Raw genomic sequence first — 22,408 nt, forward strand, 5'->3', positions numbered from 1 at the left:
CTGCTATATTTTATTATATTCCTGCCCTGTCTTTTTTCTACGCAGGTGTAAAATAAGATGCTTTTTGATCATTTAATTTCTTCACATAACAATAAATCATAAACATTAACGGATAGCATTGATTATTTTTCCACAACGTAATTTTATTTTTAAAAAGATTTTATTTATTTATTTTTAGAGAGAGAGGAAGGAAGGGAGAAAGAGAGGGAGCGAAACATCGATGTAGGAGAGACATCCATCAGTTGCCTATCGCTCGCCCCTCACTGGGAACCTAGCCCTCAACCCAGGCATGTGCTTGGATGGGGAATCAAACCAACGACCTTTAGGTTCTCAAGCTGGCACTCAGTCCATTGAGCCATACCAGCAGCCAGGGCTCCGCAGAGTAATTTTTAAAATAACATTTATTTTTTAAACATGGGACGAGATGCAAAAGGTACAAAAGCGTGTAATGAAAAGTAACTCCCACCCCGTGTCCCAGCCAGCCAATGGCCACGCCCTGTACCACAAACTCAAGTTTAACAGCGCATACTGATGCAGTACAAGGATGTAACACAAATGTTTCCCAGGTCCTAGGATGTTTCCAAATTTCCGTGCTATAAACAATTTTAGTTTCCTTGTAGGAGTAAGCTTATGTCTGAATCCGGAGGGACCCGAACCCGCTGGCAAACTTCAGTCTCAAGCTTCAGTCTCAAATGTGCCTCTGGGTCCACATATGGTTTTATGTTTCCCCTGCTGATCTTAAAAATAAAAGTTTCTTTTTCTTTTCTTTTTTTTTAATCAGAAAAAATGGGTTTATCCGGAAATAGCCAAGAATTGCAATTCGGGACAAACAAACTATAGAAAAACCATAGGCAACTTCAACAGAGGAGGTAAACCTCGTTTAAGGGAAAAGAAGGAAAAGGTTAGGAGGGCTTGTTTCGAAGGAAAATCCATTGGAGAAAAGCGCGAGTTCAGGGAGATGAGGGTTTCTCATCGGCTGAGCTGCTGGGGTGCTCGATCTCTGGAAGAAGATGCGATGTACGTCTTCCCCTGTTGGGGCTTATGACTCATGGTTCTTTCTTGTTGACTTTTTTTTTTCATCTGGGTCCGGTCTGTAACTGACAAATTTTCCTGTAATTTATATCAATCAAGTGGCACTGTGTGAGAGCTCCCCCTTCTGGCCTCCCGACTTTATTTTAGTTAGGTTTTCCTTCACTAATTTTGACTCCTTACTACACTGCGGCATCATGATCTCTACACTTACCTGTCTCCTCCATCAGCCTCTCAGCTTCCAACAGACTGGTCCTTGATTGACGCATCTCCATGTCTCCCCATGCGATATAGGTAGGGGACTTGGTAAGCAATAACAGTAAGCATTCACTAATGGCTTCCTCTGTGCCCAGAACTGTGCTAGGCACATTATGTGCATAATGTTATTTAACCCTCCTTGTAACTCTAGGACTTAAGGATTAGAATATCCTTTCTTTTATAGAGGAAAGCAAGGCTCAGAGAAGTGAGGTAATAAAAGTTAATGTTTATTGAGCACTATCCAAGTGTCAGACTCTGTGCTCTTGTTTTACAGGGATACTCTCATTAAATCCTCAGAATAATTCTAAGTGACAAGCACTATTCTAATCCCCATTTTACAGAGGAAGAAAACAAAGATTAGGTCAATTGCCTTAACCCACGCTGCTAATTAGGTGAGCCCAATTCCAAATTACTAGCCACTGTGTGAGTTTATGCAGCTTAAACTCATTCATTCTTTCATTCATCATGTATTTACTGAGCACTTGCTCTCTAACTGCATTATGCTACACATTCGGTATAAATCAGTAAACAAAACAGACAAAATTCCCTGCCTTGAAGTTCCTTAGTGTGATAGAGGGCCTTTACACCTACAAATAGCGTCATTTTTAGTGATGAAATATTAACTGCTTCCTCCATGGCACTGGAAACAAAGCAAGCATTTCCACTCCATCACTTTAAAAAAAAAATTTTTATTTACTTACTTTTAGACAGAAGGGAAGGGAAGGAGATAGAGAGGAAGAGAAACATCAATGTGTGGTTGTCCCTTGCACGCCCCCTACTGGGCACTTGGTCTGCAGCCCAGGCATGTGTCTTAATCCAGAATCCAACCGGAGACCCTTTGGTTCGCAGGCTTCCCCTCAATCCACTGAGCCACCCCAGCCAGGGCTGGACTCCATCACTTCTAGTCAACATTGTATTGGCGGTCCTAGCTAGCGCAATAAGGCAAGAAAAAGAAACAAAAGGCACTGCCCTGATCTGGTAGCTCAGCTTGTTGAAGAGTTGTTCCAATACACCAGGGCTGTGGGTTTGATCTCCGGTCAACACACATACAAGAATCAACTAATGAATGCATAAATAAGTGGAACAACAAATCAATAAAAAAATATATAAAAGGCATAAGGATCAGAGAGAAGAAATAAAACTGTCAATATCTGCACATGATATGGTTGTTTATTAGAAAATTGTAAGGAATCAAAATAACTACTGAAATTAAGTGAATTTAGCAAGGTTGCAGGATGCAAGATCAATAGACAAAAATCAATCTTATGTTTGTGTCTGAGCTGGAATCAATTGTAAAATGAGATTGAAAATAATATCCTTCACCATAATATCAAAACCAAAAATTCTTAGGACTAAATTGAACAAAAGACATGCCAGACTTCTACGCCAGAAACAATAAAATCCTACTGAGACATGTTAAAGAAGATCTAAATAAATGAATATAACATACCATGTTCATGGATTGGAAAACTCATTTCTCTCATGGAGCTTATATTCTATCTGGATAGGCAGTAAATATGGAAGAAACTTGCTAAATAAGTAAATTCTAGGGAAAGTACAGGTGACTCTAGGAGCCCAGAGAGGGCACCCAACCCAACCGGGATACAGGTTCAGCAAGGTGGTGTCTGAGTGGAAACCTGAACTATGAGGAGGCGTGGACCAGGTAAAAAGTGTTCAGAACCCTGCAGAAAACAATCTGGGGCCCGAGAAAGCTTACAGTGAGTGTGAGAGACTGAGCATAAATAACAAAATAAAGTCCAATATTTGATATCATGAGATGGTTTCCTTGTTTGCCTGTGGGAAGCTGTGACAAATGACACATTCTGAGATGCCCTAGAGTGTGTAGAGGTTTTTGAATCCAGAATGAGAGCTCTTTGCCCACTCTAATTGCACTCAGAGCAAAGCATTGATAATTTTGACTCTCCAAAGTTACTCCATTCAGTTCCTGGGTCACTTTTAACTCCTAATCCTGTGCCGTAGGGAGCCTGAAGGATTCATGTGGGGGTAGACCATGTTCAACTTGCCTGCGAGGATCGCCCTGCCTCCCTGTGGAGGATGGATTGTAGCAGAAACAGATGGGAAACTTTAAAATGAACAAGTGACCCTGACCAACATGGCTCAGTTGGTTGAGCATCGTCCCGCCGAATGAACAGTCACCAGTTCAATTCCCAGTCAGGGCACATGCCTGGGTTGCAGGCCAGTCTCTTGTTGGTGGCTGCGAGAGGCAACTAGTTGATGTTTCTCTTACACATCGATATTTCTCTCCCCCTCCTTCTCCCTCCCTTCTCCTCTCTCTAATAATAAATAAATACAATCTTCTTTTAAAATAAAAATAAAATGACCCTGGCTGGTGTGGTTCAGTGGATTGAGTGCCAGCCTATGAACCAAAGGGTCGCGGGTTCGATTCCCAGTCAGGGTGCCTGCCTGGGTTTTGAGCCAGCTCCCCAGTATGGGGCACAAGAGAGGAAACCAACATCGATGTTTCTCTCCCTGTCTTTCTCCCTCCCTTCCCCACTCTAAAATAAATAAATAAAATCTGTTAAAAAGTAAAATGGACAGTGCTCATCAACAGCTATCCATTTCTCTCCATTCCTAGTCCAAACCCTTGTTAACTTACACCTGGACACCTGAAACCAACCACTCATTCATCAGTCTCCGACCCCCTTAAAGTAGACTCTGTTTACTAACACAGGAAATATTTATTGAGTACCTACCATGTTTCAAGCTCTGAGACACCGAGAATATAGCAGTGAACAAAATAAAACACATGCAAACAATGATGTGTCCCAGCCTATGGACGTGACACTGTTGGAGAAGAGGGATGAAAGAATAGTAAATGTAAAAACCCATCAAGTGTAAGCACCGTAAAGAAAATGAATTAAGGCGATGAGGTGTAGAGAATGCGAGAATGAGACAGCCAGGCTCCGTGGTGGCCCCAGTGATGGGCCGGGCCTCCAGCCAGGGCTGGTCTCTGTGACCGACAGAACGCTGTGGAAGCGACAGAGTGCGGACCCCCCAGCTCCCGTCAGGTCTCCGGGGACGGCTGCCCCGGCCCAAACCTCATGAGAGACGCGGAGCGGAAGCACTCCACCGAGCCGCTCCAGTGGGCTTGCCGACCCACAGAGGCTCTGTGATAATACCCGTTTATGGGCTGAGCCACTAGGTTTCGAGGATGTGATGGGACAAGAAGTCAGCCCTGTGGTGAAGAGGAGGAGGGGGAGCGCTCCAAGCAAAGACAATAGCAAGTGCAAAGGCCCTGAGGCTGGAACGCGCTTGACTGCGGAGGAGGCTGGTGCAGGTGGAGCAGAGTGAGTGACAGGCAGAGTAGGAGAGGAAGTCAGAGAGGAAATGTGGGCTGGGAGTTGTTGGGGTCTTGTGGGCTGTGGTGAAGGGTTTGTATTTTATTCTTTATTTATTTTTTAAAGATTTTATTTATTTTTAGAGAGGGAGGGGAAGGGAGGGAGAAAGAGAGGGAGAGAAACATCGATCAGTTGCCTTTCACACGCCCCTGACCGGGGACCTGGCCCGCAACCCAGGCATGTGCCCTGACTGGGAACTGAACTGGTGACCGTTTGTTTTGCAGGACGATGCTCAGCCCACTGAGCCACACCAGCCAGGACCACAGTGATGAGTATGTAGTGATGTCTCTCCCTATACCCTTCCATAGCTCTCCATCCTATTGGCCCAGGCCCCTTGACCTCTGCCCCTTTACCTCCTGCAGAAAAGAGCTTGCCTTGAGAGAGCTAAGGAGGGGGTTAAATTTAGGGAGGGAGGTCAAATGGGCTGGAACAGATAGCCTGCCTGCTGGCAATAACTGCTAAGCATTAAATGAGATTAAGTGGGAACTGAAATTATTTGAGGCACATTGTTCACATTCTTGGCTGGTGAAATGGTGAGGGAAGGCGGGGGCAGGGGGGAGTTGAATGCCAGGAAGGGTCACGGCATAGGAAACAATCCTCCTCAAAGAGATCTGAACGCTGGCTGGATGCCCCTGCATTTGTGACCAGATCAGTGGTTCTTCTATGGATCAGCAGGAGCTGAAACAAAATACTAACGCTCCAGCCCCACCCCAGACCAACGTCAGCATCAGTGTCTGACCAGGCGTTGGTATTCTTTTCCAATGAATATTTTTATTTGCCACAAGAAAGAAATGATAATTATGTGACACTAAGCTATGGGGGTTTTTATGTAGCAATATATAGTTGTAATTAGAGATATCAACATGGATCAAATCGACACATTGTACAGCTTAAACTTATACAGTATCATAGGTCAGCTGTATCTCAATTTAACTTTTTTTTTTTTAAGTATATATTTTTATCAAGAGCTCACCAGGCCCTGGGTGGGTAGCCCAGTTGGTTAGAATGTCTTCCCAATAAGCCAAGGATAGGGGTTTGATCTCCAGTCAGGGCACATACAAGAATCGACCACTGCCCTGGCTGGTGTGGCTCAGTGGATTGAGCGCTGGCCTGAGAACCAAAGGGTCGCTGGTTCGGTGCCCAGTGTAGGGCACATGCTTGGGTTGCAGGCCAGGTCCCCAGTAGGGTACACGTGAGATGCAACTACACATTGATGTTTCTCTCCCTCTCTTTCTCCATCCTTTTCCTTCTTTAAAAGAAGAAGAAGAAGAATCAACCACTGAATGCATAAATAAGTGAAACAACAAGCAAATGTTTCTCTCTCTCTTCCAAAAATCAGTATGTTAAAAAAGAGAGTTCACCAGATGTCAGGGATGGTTCAAACAACTGTGGACACAATAGCAGACCAAACACATCAGCGACTGGCTCTTGTAGCAGGAAAATTTAATAAAGTGTGAAGGGAAGGACAATGTCAAATCGTGTCACCCACAGGACAGGCGCTCATTCAGGCTGTCCCTTTAATTCCTTCAGTGGAAGTCTAACATTTTCCCTGAACTGGTGTTCAGTCGTTCATTCCTCTCCGCTGTTGGGCCCCCTCCTGCGCAGAACCTGGGCCGTGCCCCCAGCTGCTAGCCATCACTGAACTGAAACCCGTCTCCTTGTCAGTGTCTCCGGAGACAGGCACTTCCTGTGACCCACACTGGTCCGTTGCTTACTTCCCCACATCTACTCAACTTGAACTTACTGCAAACCCCTTACCAGAAATGCAATACTTTTTTTTTTTTAATCCTCACCTGATGATGTTTGTGTTGATTTTAGAGAGAGAGAGGAAAGGAGGGGGAGAGAGACAGAGAGACAGAAACATCGACTGGTTGCCTCCCACATACGCAACCAGGAATCAAACCCACAAGGTTTTGGTTTATGGGATGACGCCCCAACCAACTGAGCCACCCAGCCAGAATGAAAAGTGGTACCTTTTCTGGTTTGATTCTGAGATGCCTGCAGCTATCTGGGAAGGAAGCTCCTCCCTTCCGCAATGGTCTATTTGAGTAAAGCTTCTTCTCTCTCTCTGCATTGGTTGTTGTTTGACATCTCCATAAAGTTCTCGTGAGTTCTTCATAGATTAATTCCTAGATACCTTATAGCTTTTATCACTTTTGGGAAGATTATCTGATTTTCTGTTCATTTCCCAATGGGTTATAGAAAAATGCTATTGATTTTTAAAACTTGAGTTATGATTTCAAATGCCATAAAATCCATCCTTTTAATGTGTACAGGTCAGTGGTTTGTCGTGTATTTGCGGGTCTGTGCAGCGGCCACTGCAATCTAACTGCAGAACATTCCATCGCTGCCTGAAGAAACCCCATCCTGCCGGCAGTGGCCGTACCTGCTGTACCTGCTGCCCGCCCCCAGGCCCTGGCAACCACCGATTCCCCTCCTGTCTGTGGCTTTGCTGATTCTGGACATTTCACAGAAAAATGGAATCATGAAGTATGTGGCCTTCGTCTTTTTTCACTTGGCATATGCTTTCAAGGTTTGTGTTGTAGCATGGAAAGGTATTTCATTCCTTTTTTTAATCCTCACCCAAGAATACTTTTATTAATTTTAAATGGGGAGAGAGGGAGAAAGATTGGCTGTCGCCTCCCACATGCCCAGAAACTTGATGTGATTAATGGATCCTGAGATGATCACCCAATCTAATCACAGGGGCCTTTAAAAGGAGAGAACTGTTCTGGCTGGTGTGGCTCAGTGGATCGAGCACCAGCCTTCAAACCAAAGGGTCGCTGGTTCGATTCCCAGTCAGGGCACATGCCTGGGTTCCCCAGGTCCCCAGCGGGGGGTACGCGAGAGGCAACCACACATTGATGTTTCTCTCCATCTCTTCCCACCTCCTTTCCCCTCTCTAAAACTAAATATTTACTTTTAAAAAGTAAATAAATAAAAGCAGAGAGCCTTTCCCAGCTGTACCGATGGAGGAAACTTGCTGGCCGTGAAGGCGAAGGGAGCAGCCGCGAAGGCTGCGTCTACAAGCTGGAAAAGGCAGGGAAACCGTCTCTGTTCCTTCAGAAAAGAGTGAATTTTAGCTGAGGAGGACCCAGGGCCCACTTCTGACCTCCAGAACTGCAACAAATTTATCTTTTTAAACCACCAAGTTTGTACAATGTATATAGCCACCATGGAAAACCAATCCACTGAAACGCAGAAGCCAAAGTCAGTCCAAAGGAGATAAGGCTCCGTCAGCCCGGCTCAGCCTTCGCGCCCTAGCGGAGAGTGGCTTCCGCAGATAAGACCCCCTGGTTAAAGGGTGGGTGGTGAGGCTGGAAGTCCAAGATCGAGGTGTGGGCCGCCACAGCCTGGCGAGCACCACTTCCTGACTCACAGACGGCTGTGTTCTAGATGCACCCTCCTGGGGCGGTCGGGCCGAGGACACGGTGGGAACAGCTCTGCGGGGTCCCTTTTGTAAGGGCACCAATTCCATCCATGAGAGCGCCATTCTTCTGACCTAATCAATCACCTCCTGAGACCACTTCACTGGAGGACAGGTTTCACCTTATGTATCTTTTTAGCTTTTAAATAGATTTTGAGAGAGAAGGAAACAGCGACTCATTCCCCTTACTTATAAATTTACCGGTTGATCCCGGCATGCGCCCTGACCGGGGATCAAGCCCACAGCCCTGGTGTATCGGGACGACGGTCTAACCAACTGAGCCGCCCGGCCACCCGTGAATTCCGAGGCGACACTTTCTGGCGGCAGCAGTCGCTCTCTGGTCCCTCTGGACCCTGGAGGGGGGCCCCGCTGGCCTGCGAGGCACAGCGGGCAGACCCTGCTGAGCGGGCCGGCCGCCGCCCCACCCCTGTGGAGACCAGCAGGATGCAGGCGGGATGAAGCCGCCTGGGAGGACCCTCGCCCTGGGGTCGGCCACCCAAGGCCACCTCCCACCCTTCTTGCCAGTCCCAGGGCACCGTGTGGTAGGAGCAGGAGAGACACGAGACCCACAGGCTTTTTAAAATAACTGCATCCTTTAATGGCAGTAATACAATTATTGGATTAAGAGACCACAGGAGAAAGGGCAGGTGACGGTTCTGGAAGACAGATACAGAGTACAAAACGGGGTGGGGTAGAGGCATGCGACGATCATTGTAAAAATACAGTACGTTATATACATATTTGCACCATCAACTTTCAACTCTGAAATAGTATTTACATTTTTGTTACAATCCTGGTTAGAGAACAATTTTTCTTTAAAAGCTCGGCCTGATGGCAAATGAAAATCTTGGGTGAATTCATAGTCCCATGAGGTTCTTAGGCTGAATATCCAAGAGGAGGGTTCCAGCTTCTATTTCATCCACAAATTCCCATTTAAAAAAAGTACTGAATTTGCTTTTACAAAAGAAAAGTCTCCGAGAAAAAAAAAAAAAAACCCACAGCCACACTGCGTATTCTCACATATCGTACAAACACCAAGGGCTGCAGCCCTCTGCTCAAGGCCAACACTGGTGGCTGAAGAAAAATCTCATGTTTAAAAAAACAGAACAGAAATGACAGAGACAAAGCAAACCAGCCCGGGGCTGACGCGCCGGCCCGGGCCGGCCTCTCCCACCTGCGCTTCCGGCCCCAGGCGCAGCCGTCCGTTTCTGGGGAGAGGGGTTTGGCGCGGCAGCCTCGTTCACTTCCCTCCCGAGGTGCTGACACACGGAGCCCTTTGGCTGGGTTGCCCCGTTTCCTTGCTGTCAGCATAGGACGGGCCTTAAGCAGGAGGTTGAAGTGGGAGAATGAGGTGACAGGCCGGAGAGGCGGCCAAGGACTGACACAGGTGGGAGGCCCCGTGACACGGGCCTTGCCCAGCCCCCCCAGGAGCTCTGTGCACAAGGCTGGGCCTCAGCCGGGGGCCTGGGGACGTGGGCGCTGGCGTCTCTGCTCCCTCCCCGGCTCGGTCAGGTGAGGGGAGCAGGACGCACAGGCCCCACGCTGCCACGGCTTCTCTCCGGCCCTCCCCTCAGGCCCTTTTTATGGAAGTGCCCACAAATCCAACCACCCGACACACCTCTGAACCCCAAACCTGTCACTTAGAAGCAAGGACATCGAACCCATGGGCCCTGAACATACCGTGAGGCGGGGCGAAGCGAGCGGAGGGCAGGAACACTGCCAAGAGCCAGCCGGGGCCCCGTCAGGAGCCTGGGGGTGGCCACACCACGGATCCTTGAGCAGCCCCCAGAGGCACCAGGGCCAGCACCCTGGGCGCGCTAGCTTCTGAGGACCAGGACAGCCCCTGGTCTGGGGGAGAAGGGCGTGGCCACGAAAGGGCCGGACGGGACAGGACAGGAGCTAATACTGACAGAAAACACGCGACCTGTGGAGGCTGCCTCCTGGAAGCAGCTCCGGGCCGCCCCACACAGGCCCTGCCGCCTCCGGGCCCATCTCTGGCCCTGGAGTCTTCTGACGAGGGCCCAGGGCCCAGGGCCGACGACGACCTCCGGACAGAGGGTGACACAAGGGCTGTGTGCGAATCCACGCGAGGTGGCAGCGGGAGAGGGCGGTCTCTTCCAGCCCAAGCAGATCCCCAGGGCTCTTTTCCTTTCTTTCTTGGACACTTTTTCACCCCCCACCCCTCACAGTGGGTCCTGCCAGTGCTGGCTTGATCCCGCCTCCTCACGCCACGCGGTCCACAGTGCTCAGCGCCTGCCGTGTTCCCTTTGTCCTGGTGGGGGCAGGGACGGGGAAGGGAGGAGGGGCCAAGCTGTACCCAGAAAACCCGCCAAACCCCCAGTTTTCAAGGAGTCCCTCAAAAATTGGGCCAGCCACAGTGCCAGCTGGGGGCTTGCTACTGTTCACATGCACAAGTAGGTTTTCCTGGCGGGAGCCCAGGGGCACTGACCAGAACTGAAGATAGTTATATACAATTTATACGTTTTAAAAAGAAAGGACTACGAGAGAGAGCGACAGAGAGAGCGAGCGACAGAGACAGAGAGAGAGAGAGAGAGGGAGGGAGGGAGGGAGGGAGAGGGAGGGAAGGAGAGAGATGGGAAAGAAAAAAAGAAAAGCAGGAAAAAAGTAAGGAACACCCAGACCGCCCCCCGAGTTCCCAACTCTGGTCGCTGCACTTACATACCGCCCTGGGAAGGGTGGGGTGCAGGGAGCACTCGACTCCAGCCTAACACTACTGGCAAAAGGGGGAGGCAGTGGGGTCAAAACCTTTAAAAACATCTTTCAGGGACCCTGCGTCCTGCTCGCCTTCACGGGCCGGGCTGTTGCCAGCAAATGGGCTCCCGGAGCCTGTTTTAGGCGCCTGTTTCACAGTCCCGAAGAGGGTGGGCACCGGCAGGTTGTGCACGCCAGGCTGGGGCGTGGCGCCCTCTGGTGGCGGGGCGCCTGCAGCGGCAGCCGGGGCCGAGGCGGCCTTGGGCCGCGGCCGGTTGTAACTGTTGTATCTGTCCGTGGCTGCGGTGGAGCCCGCGTCCGCTCCGGACTTCCCTGACTCAGGCTGCTCCAGGGCAGACTTGCGGACAAACGGGGGCTCCTTGGCCTTGGCAGCCGAGCTCTTGCCGTTGCCCTCGGGGCCCTTTGGCTGGGCACCCGCATCGGCGGCGGGCTCGGCGGCTTTACCACCCGCGTTGGGAGTCCTGGGGTCGTAGAGGCTGATGCCGCTCAGCACGCTGCTCTGCCCACTCCCGCTGCCCTGGCCCAGCCCGCCAGCCGCCAGCACCCGGGGATCATAGGGGGCAGTGGCTGGGGGAGAGGACTCCCCACTGGGGCTGGCAGCTGGAGAAGGAACTTCGGCAGAGCCAGGCTTGGCAGCGCGGGCGGAGGCAGCAGAGTCTGCCGTTTTCTGCAACCGAGGGTCGGTGGGGGCCTTCCGTACCCGGGGGTCACTGGGCTTGTCGCTGGGGCCGGGGGCAGCAGAGGGGCCTGCGGCATTGACAGTCTTGAGGATGCGGGAGAGGAGCTCAAAGTCAGGCAGGGTGGAGCCGGAAGAGCCAGGGTCCGCGGAGGCGCCTGGGCGCGGGCGGGGGTTGGGGGGGCCCGCAGCGGCAGCCCGATGCAGCCTGGGGTCCAGGGCAGGCATGGACTGCAGGGCCGCGGGGACAGGGGGTACGGCGTCCTGCTTGGGGATGGGCAGGGGAATCAGGTCCTCGGGGTTCCAGAGCACGGTGCGGGCGAAGCTCGGCTTGCTCAGGGTCACGTCCTTCTTGATGTGGCTGAACTGCTGCAGCTGCGACCGCGGGTCCCGCAGCGGGTGTCCTGGGAGGGGGTCCAGCGGAATGTTCACGGCCTTCTCCCGCAGGGCCCGCTCCCCTTCCTCCTCTTCTGCGAGGGGAGGTCCGGACCCCTTGGAGCTGCTGGGGCCTGCAGGGTTGGAATGAAGGCCGCCTTCGGGCTTGGCGGCAGGCAGGGAGCGAGCCAGCCGAGGGTCGGAGGGCCCTGTGTCGCCTGGGCCAGGGCCGCCAGAGGCCTCAGCGTGGCGGGTGAGTCTGGGGTCCCGACTGAGGCGGGGGTCAGCTAGCCGGCCTCCCGTGGGGTGTCCCTTCTGGAGGCGAGGATCCCCCAGCCCACTGCCGCTCAGCTCCCCGACAGGAGCCTGGGGTCGGTTGGATGTCTGCTGTCTCAGGGTCTTAAGGATGGAGGTGACGCTGCTCCCACCCTCGTCCTCGTCACTTGAGTACCAGTTTCCAGTGTCACCTGAGAAAGAGCAGAGGAGCAGGAGGGTGAGTGCCCACCGTACCCACCAGAGGCCTCTCGGAGCCCACGGCAGCCCGCCAGGTGCGCGCCTCCTCTGCCTCTCACCGCTCAGGACCTGTTTCTCCTAAGAACCCCCGCCCCCGCGGGCGGCCACGAAGAGCCAGTGAGCCCCGGCCGGCCAGGTACTGACCCTGGCAGCTCCCTGGCTAACATGGCCAACAGTCCTGGACCCTTCCCCGTGTGTCGGCTTATTAATTACCACAGCCGCCCAGGAGGCCGTGTTAGTATCAGGCCCACTTGACAGATGAGAAAACGAAGGCATGAACGGGGCCCTGAGATGGGGGCAGAGACGGGACCGAGCCAACTTCAAGCCTAGGGCGCCGCCACCACCTCATCCCTGGGCGGACTCGGGCCCCAGGGTGGCAGCCTGTGAGCAGCTACCACTGACTAAGCTCTCGCTACGCCTGGGGCTCACAGACACTTGCCCCCAGGCCCCCGAAACGTTACCACGCTCCAGGGAAGGGCAGTCACCGGCTAAGAGGTGGGGCCAGGAGGGCAGACACAGAAACTAGCCCAATCCAACCTCCTAGCAGATAAAACCGGAGCCACCAGGAGAGGGGGCTGCCCCTTCATCCCGCTGTTCCCACTTGCTCCCGGGCCTCTGTCATGGCCACCGTGGCCTCTGGCTTCAGATGATGAACACAGTCTGTCCAGCCCGTTTCACCCTGGTGGGTGCCACCAGGTCACACTGCACAGCCCCATGCAACTTGGCAGCTGTGTGCGACTTTGATCACCATCTACCATCTGCTCCAGGGACCAGCCCCCTCCCCTTCAATGGGGTCAGGTCTCTCCTGACCCCCAAGACACAGAAGGGCAGCCCTGACCTCCGGTTTCCTCAGGGACATGCAGCAGCCCCAGCCTGGCTTCACAGCCCCGAGGCAGGGTCCGCCCTGGCCACAGGCTCCGTTCCGGCGCGACACCCGATCTAGGTATTCCCCACCTCGCCCCTGCACGGCGGCCGGGACGGGGGCTGCGCCCATCAGAGAAAGCCCCTGCCCCCGGGGAGGACACGTGCCTTCCTCATTCTCCCGGTCCTGCTTGCTGCTCTCAGCCAGCCTCCTCGCTCTCTCCTCCTCCTCCTGCTGCTTCTGCTGGATCCTCAGGTACAGGGCCCTCTGGGCTGAGGGCAGGAAGTCGGGGACACCGGCGCCCGGCTTCGGCCGGCCTGGGGGCCCTCCCTCAGGGAAGCTGTCGGGCTCCAGAGGGTGCTCGGGGAAGAGGTGCTCCCCAGGCTCCCCCGGCAGCTCTTCGTAGTGCCCGTAGTCCTCTGTGGCAGGGAAGAACCGAGGGTCGTGTCGGGGAAGGCCTCGGGGCCTCAGCTCCAGCCCACCCAGACCTCAACTGCAGAGCCGCCCGCGGCTGTGGCGATGCGCCCGCCCCTTCCTGCCCTCCCGGGGGCCCAGGAAGACCCCACAGTGGGGACTTCCAGGATGAGGATGGGGTGCACAGTGAGATTTAGTGACACGGGCTGATGCTCATGACATGAAAACAGGACGGAATATCAAACAGATGTTTATAAAATGCAAAGAGGCGGCTTCAGAAAGACAGACAGAAAACGGTCTCTTTGGAAATGAGAGTCGGGGTAGAAGGGCAGAGATCTGTTCACTTGTTTTACTCCACACACTCTGACATGTTTTAATTATTTGCCACAAGCACCAGTTTTATGGTTTGTTTACAATAATGAAAAAGACGACATCACCTTGTTTTAATCACTGGGAATAAGACTAAGAAAGAAAGTATACACCGAAATGTTGGTACAGCCGCTGTCGAACCAGAAGCTCACCACGGTTCCTCTCTCCCCTTGCCTCTGGGTTTCTGAGCTGTTCTACTTGGGGAGGGGACGGGGCACAGAGGGGCAGGGATGAGGGACCTGGAGACAGACTCTCTCTCTCTCTCTCTCTCTCTCTCTCTCTGTGTGTGTGTGTGTGTGTGTGTGTGTGTCTGTCTCTCCCCCCCAATCCCTTGCAGAGACAGAAGACCTCTAGTTAGTGCTGCCCCACAGAGTGTCGCAAGGATGAAACAAGCCACACAGCCAGCGCAGTCCTCACGGGCCCAGTGAGCAACGGCAATGTGGCCAGGACTATCAGGACAGTGACTCTGTAACGTAATTCAAATTTAATGTACAGGGTTCAAATTATTAAATGGGTAAATGCTTCATATACAGAGCATAAAGCAAAAAGTGAAAAGTGACTGTCTTCTAGTCCCTGAACGCTGTAACGTGACCTTGATGGGCAAGCCTGGCCTAGGCCACGCCCTGGCTCGGGGCTGGGGACACTCGGTGAACAGGCCCAGTCCCCCACCCGCAACTTTTCCTCCAGAGTGACTCCCTCAATGGCTGTGACCTTGTGAATACAGTAATGTCTCACTTAACATTATGGATAGGTTCTGTGACTTTAAATGAAATATAACGAAACCAATTTTATCAGAAGCTAACTGATCCAAAAAACCTACGAATGTACCTCATCAACATCACAAAGGAGCGACATTGAATGAAACATTCTCTGAGGACGGGCTGTAGAGGAAAACCCACGGAACGTGCATGCGCTCTAAGGGGCAGCTGCCAAGGCAGCAAGCGAGTGAGCTACTCCAAGGCACGCTGTGTCAGCAGCCAGACAGACCTGCTTTCCTTCCACACCCGGACCTGTGGCCGGCACATTCTACGTATGTTTTCAAAGGTGGCGGGGGGGGACTGTGGGAACAACATCACCCCCTCAAGCAGCCCGCTTTTCTCACTTGGGAACACGTCACTCATCTTTCTAAATCCCCTGCTCCTCACCCCAAACACCTGCTCTCATGACTTCAAACATCATCTAGACGCCAAATGCGCCCACGCTGCCTCCAGCCGGCTTGGCTCCGACGCCCCCACCATGTCCGCAAGGCCGTCGAACGGGCACCTCGCACTTCCCGCGGCCAAAGCACAAGCAGCAGGACTTCCCGGTCCGGGAGGGCAGCAGCACTCGCAGAACGGCCGCGCCCCACGGCCAGTGGCCCTCCACTCCTGCCCCCCGGGGAACGCGCACACGGGGCGTCACGCCGGTCCCATGGCCCCATCTCTAAACTGAGGGGCCGGCCTGGCTTCTCCCTGCCGCCTCCCGGCTGCCACCCAGCTCGCCTCAGCCAGGGTGACTGCACTGCCCACCACCACACACTGTCCCCTCGCGTTCCTCCACTCACAAGCTGTCACCTTTCCAAGGAGGTCACCTCCCCATGGCACAGTCCCCACGCTGCGACTCCTCTCCCTTGTCCTCCCCCTCTGAGGCACACACTGCCTGCACTTTTCTCAAACGAGGTGACTGGCTGGGGCCGCTGCCCGGCCGCGCCTCCCCCCTCCCTTCCTGCTCGCTCCCCGTTTCCCCTCAGAGCCTCTGCCCGCCGGCCCCCCGCTGCCAGGCCCTCCTGGCGGCCTTGCCCCACCCCTCTCCCACAGCGCCTTCAGTCACTTCTAGCAACGGTCAGCGCTGCCAGGTACCCCGCACTCCAGTGCAGTGAAGGCCAGGACGTGGCCACGTGGCCAGCTCTGACCCCAGGCCCGGCAGCCCTGGGACACCCCGCCCTGTCCAAAGGCCGCGTGCCACCTTCTGGGGCCGCGGCGTCACTGTCGTTACCGACACATTATTTGAATAAGGAAGGAAGGAGAGGAGGAAGGAAGGCGGTCAGACGTGAGGACAGAACAAGCAGTGTCACGAGGCTGACAGCGGCAGCCCCAAGCCAAGAACTATCTGGAAGGAGGCTGCTTTGAGGAGGTCATTTCAACCTCTCAGCCCCACACCAGCCCACACCTGCCTCTGAGTTCCCGTGCTCCTGACTCCAGGGACAACAAGCAAAATGTCTAAAAAACTAAAATTATGGTGACAATAATCATGCTATTCCTTATGGCCTCAACAGGGTAGTGACTCTGTCATGAGAGACATCCAACCAGTCGTGGGACAGAAATGGAGTAGGATCCATGCTTTCAGAGACGGAGAGGAGAGAAATCGGACCCGTCCCGCTGTCTAAACCCCGCACGTCCCTCCCGCCGCCGCTCCGCCCGAGCCCCGCATACCTGTGTCCCCCATGAGTCCCGGCTCCATCTCCATGCCTTCCTGCTGCTGGTAGTAGTTTTCATAGAAGTTCTGGGCTGGTGGGATAGGGGGCATCATTCCAGAATGCGGGGAGTCTCCAGGGCCATAGGGCATCATTGGGGGGCCGCCAGGTCCCATGGGCGGGCCAGGGTTCATGCCAGGGCCCATCGGCATGTCGGGGTGCATATCCGGGTGCATGTCGGGGTGCATGTCCGGGTGCATGTCGGGATGCATGTCGGGATGCATCGGGCCCCCCATTGGCCCCGGGGGTCCCATATTGGGCCCAGGGCCCATTGGCCCTGGGGGTCCTCCGGGTCCAGGGAACCTAGAAGGAGGAAACGGTGCCTGTGAGAAGGGCTGTAGAGAAGGGTGGGGGCGGTGCCCCCCAAGAGACGTGGAGGCTCCCCTGGTGGGCAGTGAAGGGCTCTAGCCCAGGCCCCCGACCGTTCTGGGGAGGTGGCACGCCGCCCCCGCCAGGCTCAGACAGGCCCCTGGCACTCACCTCACACCCAGCTTCTCGGCCAGCTGTCCCGTGGGCCGAACCACGATTTCAAACAAGGAAGGGATCTTCTTGTTGTACATGTCCTGCTGCTGCTGCAGCTGCTGCGGGGACAGCGGCTCGTGCACTGGCATGGGCATCTGCGGGGGCCCGGGGGGCGGAGGAGGGGGTGGGGGCGGGGGCGGGGGGCCACCCTGCATGGGCCTGCCATTTGGAGAGGTGGGCGCAGGGGGGCCAGGGGGCCGGGGTGGGGTGGGCAGGAGGCCCACACCGGGGGGTGGCTTGGGTAGGGGGTTGATGCCCTGCTTCTTCAGTTCCTCAACTTCCTTCTCATCCTCGGCACCTGCCTCCGCGTCATCAGCCAGCATCTGCAGGTGGGAAGGATAAAGGGAGCGACCGTCAGGACGGGACAGGGGTCAGGCTGGGCAGGCCCCCTGGTGTCGAAGGCCAGATTTACAGAGAAAAACCTGAACTCACAAGACCCTGAGTGAAGGAAGCCTTTACCGCGTAAAGCCGACGACCACGAAGACTCTTTGGCACAAAAATCATCGCCCCACCCCACTGCTGCGTCCCCTGTGACCAGGGGGGAGGGGGAGCCCCTCCTGTGCTGCAGCGAAATACAAGTCACATAAAAGGTGCAATTTCACCACCTTGAAGTGTACAATTCAGTGGCATTAAACACATTCATGAAGTTGTCCAACCATGACCTGTCTAGTCCTACAACTTTCCATCACCCAAAAGAAGCCCCTTACCCATAAGCAGTCACTCACTCCCCATTCCCCCTCCCCCACCCCCTCCTGGCAACTACTAATCTGCTCTCTGTCTCTAGAAATTTCGCAATTCTGGACATTTCATAGAAATGAAACCCTACAATACGGGGTCTCTTGTGTCTGGCTTCTTTCACTCAGCAGGACGTTTTCAAAGTTCACGCATGTTGTAGCATGTGTCATGTTACGGCTGGCTAATATGGCATTGTCCTGTCTGGATTTTAAGGGCCTCTCACTGTACCTGCCCTCAAACCTCAACTCCTCACGGTGACCCACAGGGCCTGACGGCGGGGCGGGGTTCCCGGGTGCCGCACAGCACCTCGGCCGCTGCACGTCCTCCCGGGGAGTCCCAGACCCGTCCACCCTGAGCACCCAGCCCCGTGTCAACCTGCCCAACGCCAGGCTCTGCCCCAGCAGGCACCTCTCCCTCCATTTCTGACTGTGGGGCTCCATGTCCCCCATGGAGGGTCTCTTATAAAAAGGTCAACAGAATGACCATCCAGGTCTCCTGCGTTCACTCACTGCTGGAACCCATTAGCCCCTTCAAAGCACTGCCCGCGCTCTGGGAGCCTATGTGTTGTTGTAGCCGTGTCTGTTCCAGGCTCACCCAGAGGCTGTCAGCTCCATGAGGGCAGGACTGTCTTACACCCTGAGGTAGCCCAGGGCCCAGAGAGGGCCTGGGACGGGGCAGGAGGACAACCTCAGAGCCTGGGTTTGAGCAGAACCTCGTACCGGTGAGGGCCCTGCGCGCAGAATGGCGGGCCTGACCGCTCTCCTTGCAAGGCCTCGTGACGTTGGCCTTCAGCCGGTGTCTGGGAACCTGGGTTTCGAGAGGGTTCCCAGCATCCCATGACTGAGGAGGGCGCTCCTTGTACCTAAACTCTACAAGCAATGTGCTTTCTGCTGGACAACCCCCCTTTCCTTCCGTGAGTCAGGAACTGTGGCATATGCCAGGAAGGGGCTACCTACTTGACCAGCCCCCAAGAAAAACCCCAGGCTCTGAGTCTCTAATGTGCATCCACCCAGGGATGCCGGGGGCAAAGGGGAGATGCAGGTGGCAGTGGAGGGACCTCCTGGTGGGTGCCAGGGAGTTCTCGGAGTCTCTCTCTCCTTATAATCAGCAACGGTATCTGGACCCTGGGACAGCGGAGCACAGAGAGAATTTGGCTTCCAGGGGGATGAAAACCTTGGAAAGCTGATCAGTGGAAAACACCTGTCCCTTCAACTGGCAAACACCTGCCACTCAAGGTGTGGCCTGTGTGGCCTGGTGGCACTAGAGGACCTACGGAGCAGGAGCGTGTCATGCGTGCCCGCTGCACTTGGGGAACCCTGCCCCAGACTAGTCATGCCGGGGTGGGGGGCAGGGCCGTGGTGCTTTCCCGCGGGGGCTGGGGGCCGTCTGCTGCACTGCGCCCACGGTCTGCTCACTTCCCTCCCTCCCAACGAGCTGCCCCTTTCAGTTCCTCTACTGACTGCGCAACTGCTGCTCAGGCCGCGCCCCCCGCCTGGCACAGGCTGCCTTACTCTGTGCTCCCTGCCCACCACTCCCCAGAGGCTGGTGCGCATCAGCTCCTCGGTGAGCCCCTGAATGTCCGCCTGGGGGAGAGCCCCTGGGCTGTCACCCCGATCCTGGCGTGTGATCAGGACCTGCCGGAGGACTGGATCCTGTCTTCTCACCACTGTGTCCCCAGTGCCCAGGACAGTGCCTGGCAGCAACCAGGCACTGCCACGCATTCGGCGGCTAAGTGGGCAGGGCAAACGAACACGACGGGAGCAGCAAGGCGGGCGGCGCGGGATGTGAAGGAGTTAGGGCCGTGACGGCCGACTCTGCTGCTTCGTGTTCCTCTGGTGGGTGTCGCCGGCACACGGCCTGAGCTGTAGGTACCGGCTCCAGCTGGTCACACCTTGCCCACAAGCCTGCATTCCCGCCCAGCCAGGATCTGGGGTGCTGCCCCGGCCCCCCCCCCCTTACCCCCACACCCACCAAACACTGGCCTGAAGCACATGCCCGGCCCTCCCGGGTGGCTCACTCACTTCACCCCTGGCCTCCCTGCCTCGGACGGGCACCCTGCGCTGGCTTCCCATCCGGTGTCCCTGCCACTCTGCACACCAGGAGAGCCACCATCAGTCACAAAGAGGGCTGTTCCCCTGCTCTGCGAGACCCTTTCAAAGGCAACTCAATGCCCTCAGGCGAAAGGCAAAACTTAACTTGGTTATCACCTCACTAAACAGGAACAAGCTCAATCACAACCTCCTCCCCCGGGAGCTGCCACGCTCCCTTCCCATCCCCAGCTCCCGTGCAGCACGCCCCACTCGTCCCCTCCTCGCCAACCCCCGCCCCCACGCCCACCCTTCCTTCAGGTCTCCTGCCACCAGGCTCCCGAGAGCCTCGCGCCTCCCTGGACTAGGTGTGCCCGTGGCAACCACGCAGCACCTCGCTGCGCCGCTCAGCACCTGTGAGCACTGGCCAACGTCCCCTTCTCCACCAGGCCGCCAGCTCTGGGGACCAGGACTGCGGTGATCTTTTCCCCACCGTTCGCTGGCGCTGAGCACAGTGCTGAGCACACAGTGGACACTTAATAAACTCAAGGTTAACAGGAGGACCCGGCAGCTCTCCCGCACAAGCAAACCGTGAGGGCAGCACCGCTCCTGAGCGCTCAGCCCTGGAGCCAGCCTGCATCCAGCCCTGCAGCCTCTCAGCCTGCCCTGCGGCTGGGGCTTCCACCTCCACCCCACGCTGGGCAGGAGTCCCACCTCCCACCCTGCCTGCCGGGGGCTGGAGAACAGCTCCTCCCATCCCAGGACTTAGCCCCCCCACCCCTTGGTCAGACCCCACCATGTCCCAGAGAGGACTCCTCCCAGGACAAACGGCCCCCCTCCGCAACCACGCACTGCCTCCCTCACTGGGTCTCGAGTGCTGCCTCAGCAGCAGGGACTGAGCTGCGCTAGTGCCCGGGACAATGACACGTAAAACATGAGTCACATGTGAAACATGAGAAAACAGAGCTCCTACCAGAAAAGGTGACCCCAAGCAGGCATCCTTCCCCCGGGATGCCGCAGAGGGGCCTCTCCAGCAGCAAGGATGGGCTCCCGGGACCCTGTCCTTGGACGGGACCAGTAGGGCGTTCGAGGCCCCACAGCCCCCCGCCCCCGCCCCCGCCCCCGCCACACCAGGCCCGATTCAGAGTGGCCCCGGGGTCTCCAGGACCACCACATCCAGACACACAAGGCACGCGGGCCAAGGGCTATCAGGACAGTCTTATCAGCTGGTGAAAAATTCTAAACGTGTGCCCCAAACTGGAAACAAAGCAAGTGTTCCCCAGCTGACGGCTGGGTGAAGCCTGCCATCACCTACCCAAGGGAGCACGCTCAGCGACGAGCAGCGATCCACTGCTATCACCCCCTCCACCAGGCGGATGCATCTCAAACACATCGTGCCCAGGGAGAGAAGCCAGATTCAAAAGGCTGTGCAAACATACACACATCTTTAAAACAAACAAAAAACATATACACATTTTTAAAAGCTACATACTGTACAAATCTAGTTACACGACATTCCTGAAAAGGCACACCACAGGGACAGAAAACAGATCAGTGTTGCCGGGGTCTGGAGCCGGGAAAGCGCCGGCTGCAGGGGGTCACAGAGGAGTTTTTGGTGATGGAATGGCTACATGACTGTTTGTCAAAACTCACAGAACTGTACGTTGAACAGGGGCGACTCTACTGGCTACAAACTGTAGCTTGGGAACCTGACCACAAAACAATGAATTGCAACTGAAGGACTTCAGGGTAGAGAACCATAAGGCATGCAACTTACTTTCAAATGATTCAAGAAAAAAATAAACACATACGGATATAAACTGAAGTGAGAACACGTGACAAGGCAAAGGGGGTGATCTGTGGAGGGAGCTCTCTGTGTTGGCCTTGCCAGCCGCTCCCACATAAAAGTCATCACCAACCCCAGAGGCAGGCACGTTCCCAAACTTGGTTGGAAATAGGTGTCCAGACAGACGGCAGGGTTACTGGGTAGCGGGAAAATAAAGCAGAAGCCAAAGAGCACAGGCATCTCGGACAGGGCAGCCGACGCCCAGTGCCAAGTGGCACCAGAGTGCGGAGCGCAGGCCCCGGCCCCGGCCCCAGCCCCCAGCTGTGTGGCCGAGGTGGGAAGGGCGGCCCGGAGCCTTCGTCAGGGTTAGTCCAGGCCCGTCCTCGAGGCTCATGGGAAGTTTTACTTTCTGGCCACACCACCTCGATTCTTGAGTGGTTTTCTAGGTTCTACACTCCGTTTTAACCCACAGAGACTTGACCTAACATAGGGGACGACAGCGATGCTCTCAAACCGTGTGTGGGCAGGAGCTGAAACGGGCCCCTTGTTTGCTTTGGGTTTTCACTCCGGAGCCGGCAGCTGTGCTGTCCCACGCGGTGGCCCTGGCCTTGTGTGGCTACTGAGCGCCTGAGGCATGGCTCTAAGTACCAGATTCTGGAGACCTACTAGCTCCCCAATTTTACTTTTTTCTGTCATTTGTTGCTTGCTAAAATGACATTTTGAACATGAATACATTGAGCTAAATAAGATATGTTATTAAAACTAAATCCGTGTGTTTCTTTTCATGTTTTAAAATGTAGCTACTAGAAAATGTAAAATTAATTGTGGTAACCTGTGATTTACAAGGCTGTCCACTTTACAGTCAGTCAGT

The 22,408-nt window shown here is 54.9% G+C and overlaps 1 protein-coding gene across 1 annotated transcript in view; it reads right to left on the reverse strand.

The window, feature by feature from the left end:
* Positions 1-10,601: 10,601 nt before the first annotated feature.
* Positions 10,602-22,408, reverse strand: part of ZC3H4 (zinc finger CCCH-type containing 4) — a 37,396-nt gene continuing 25,589 nt past the window's right edge. Inside the window, exons 12-15 of the mRNA XM_054588645.1 lie at positions 16,948-17,312; positions 16,427-16,770; positions 13,400-13,651; positions 10,602-12,324 (exon numbers count right to left, since the gene is read on the reverse strand). Of these exons, the coding sequence (XP_054444620.1) occupies positions 10,805-12,324; positions 13,400-13,651; positions 16,427-16,770; positions 16,948-17,312 (2,481 nt within the window). The 3' untranslated portion in view covers positions 10,602-10,804. The remainder of the gene's footprint in view (positions 12,325-13,399; positions 13,652-16,426; positions 16,771-16,947; positions 17,313-22,408) is intronic.

This window comes from Pteronotus mesoamericanus, unplaced genomic scaffold, assembly GCF_021234165.1.
Source record: "Pteronotus mesoamericanus isolate MK-2021 breed Mesoamerican mustached bat unplaced genomic scaffold, CSHL_Meso_final scaffold_137, whole genome shotgun sequence".
NCBI classification, from domain to species: domain Eukaryota; kingdom Metazoa; phylum Chordata; class Mammalia; order Chiroptera; family Mormoopidae; genus Pteronotus; species Pteronotus mesoamericanus.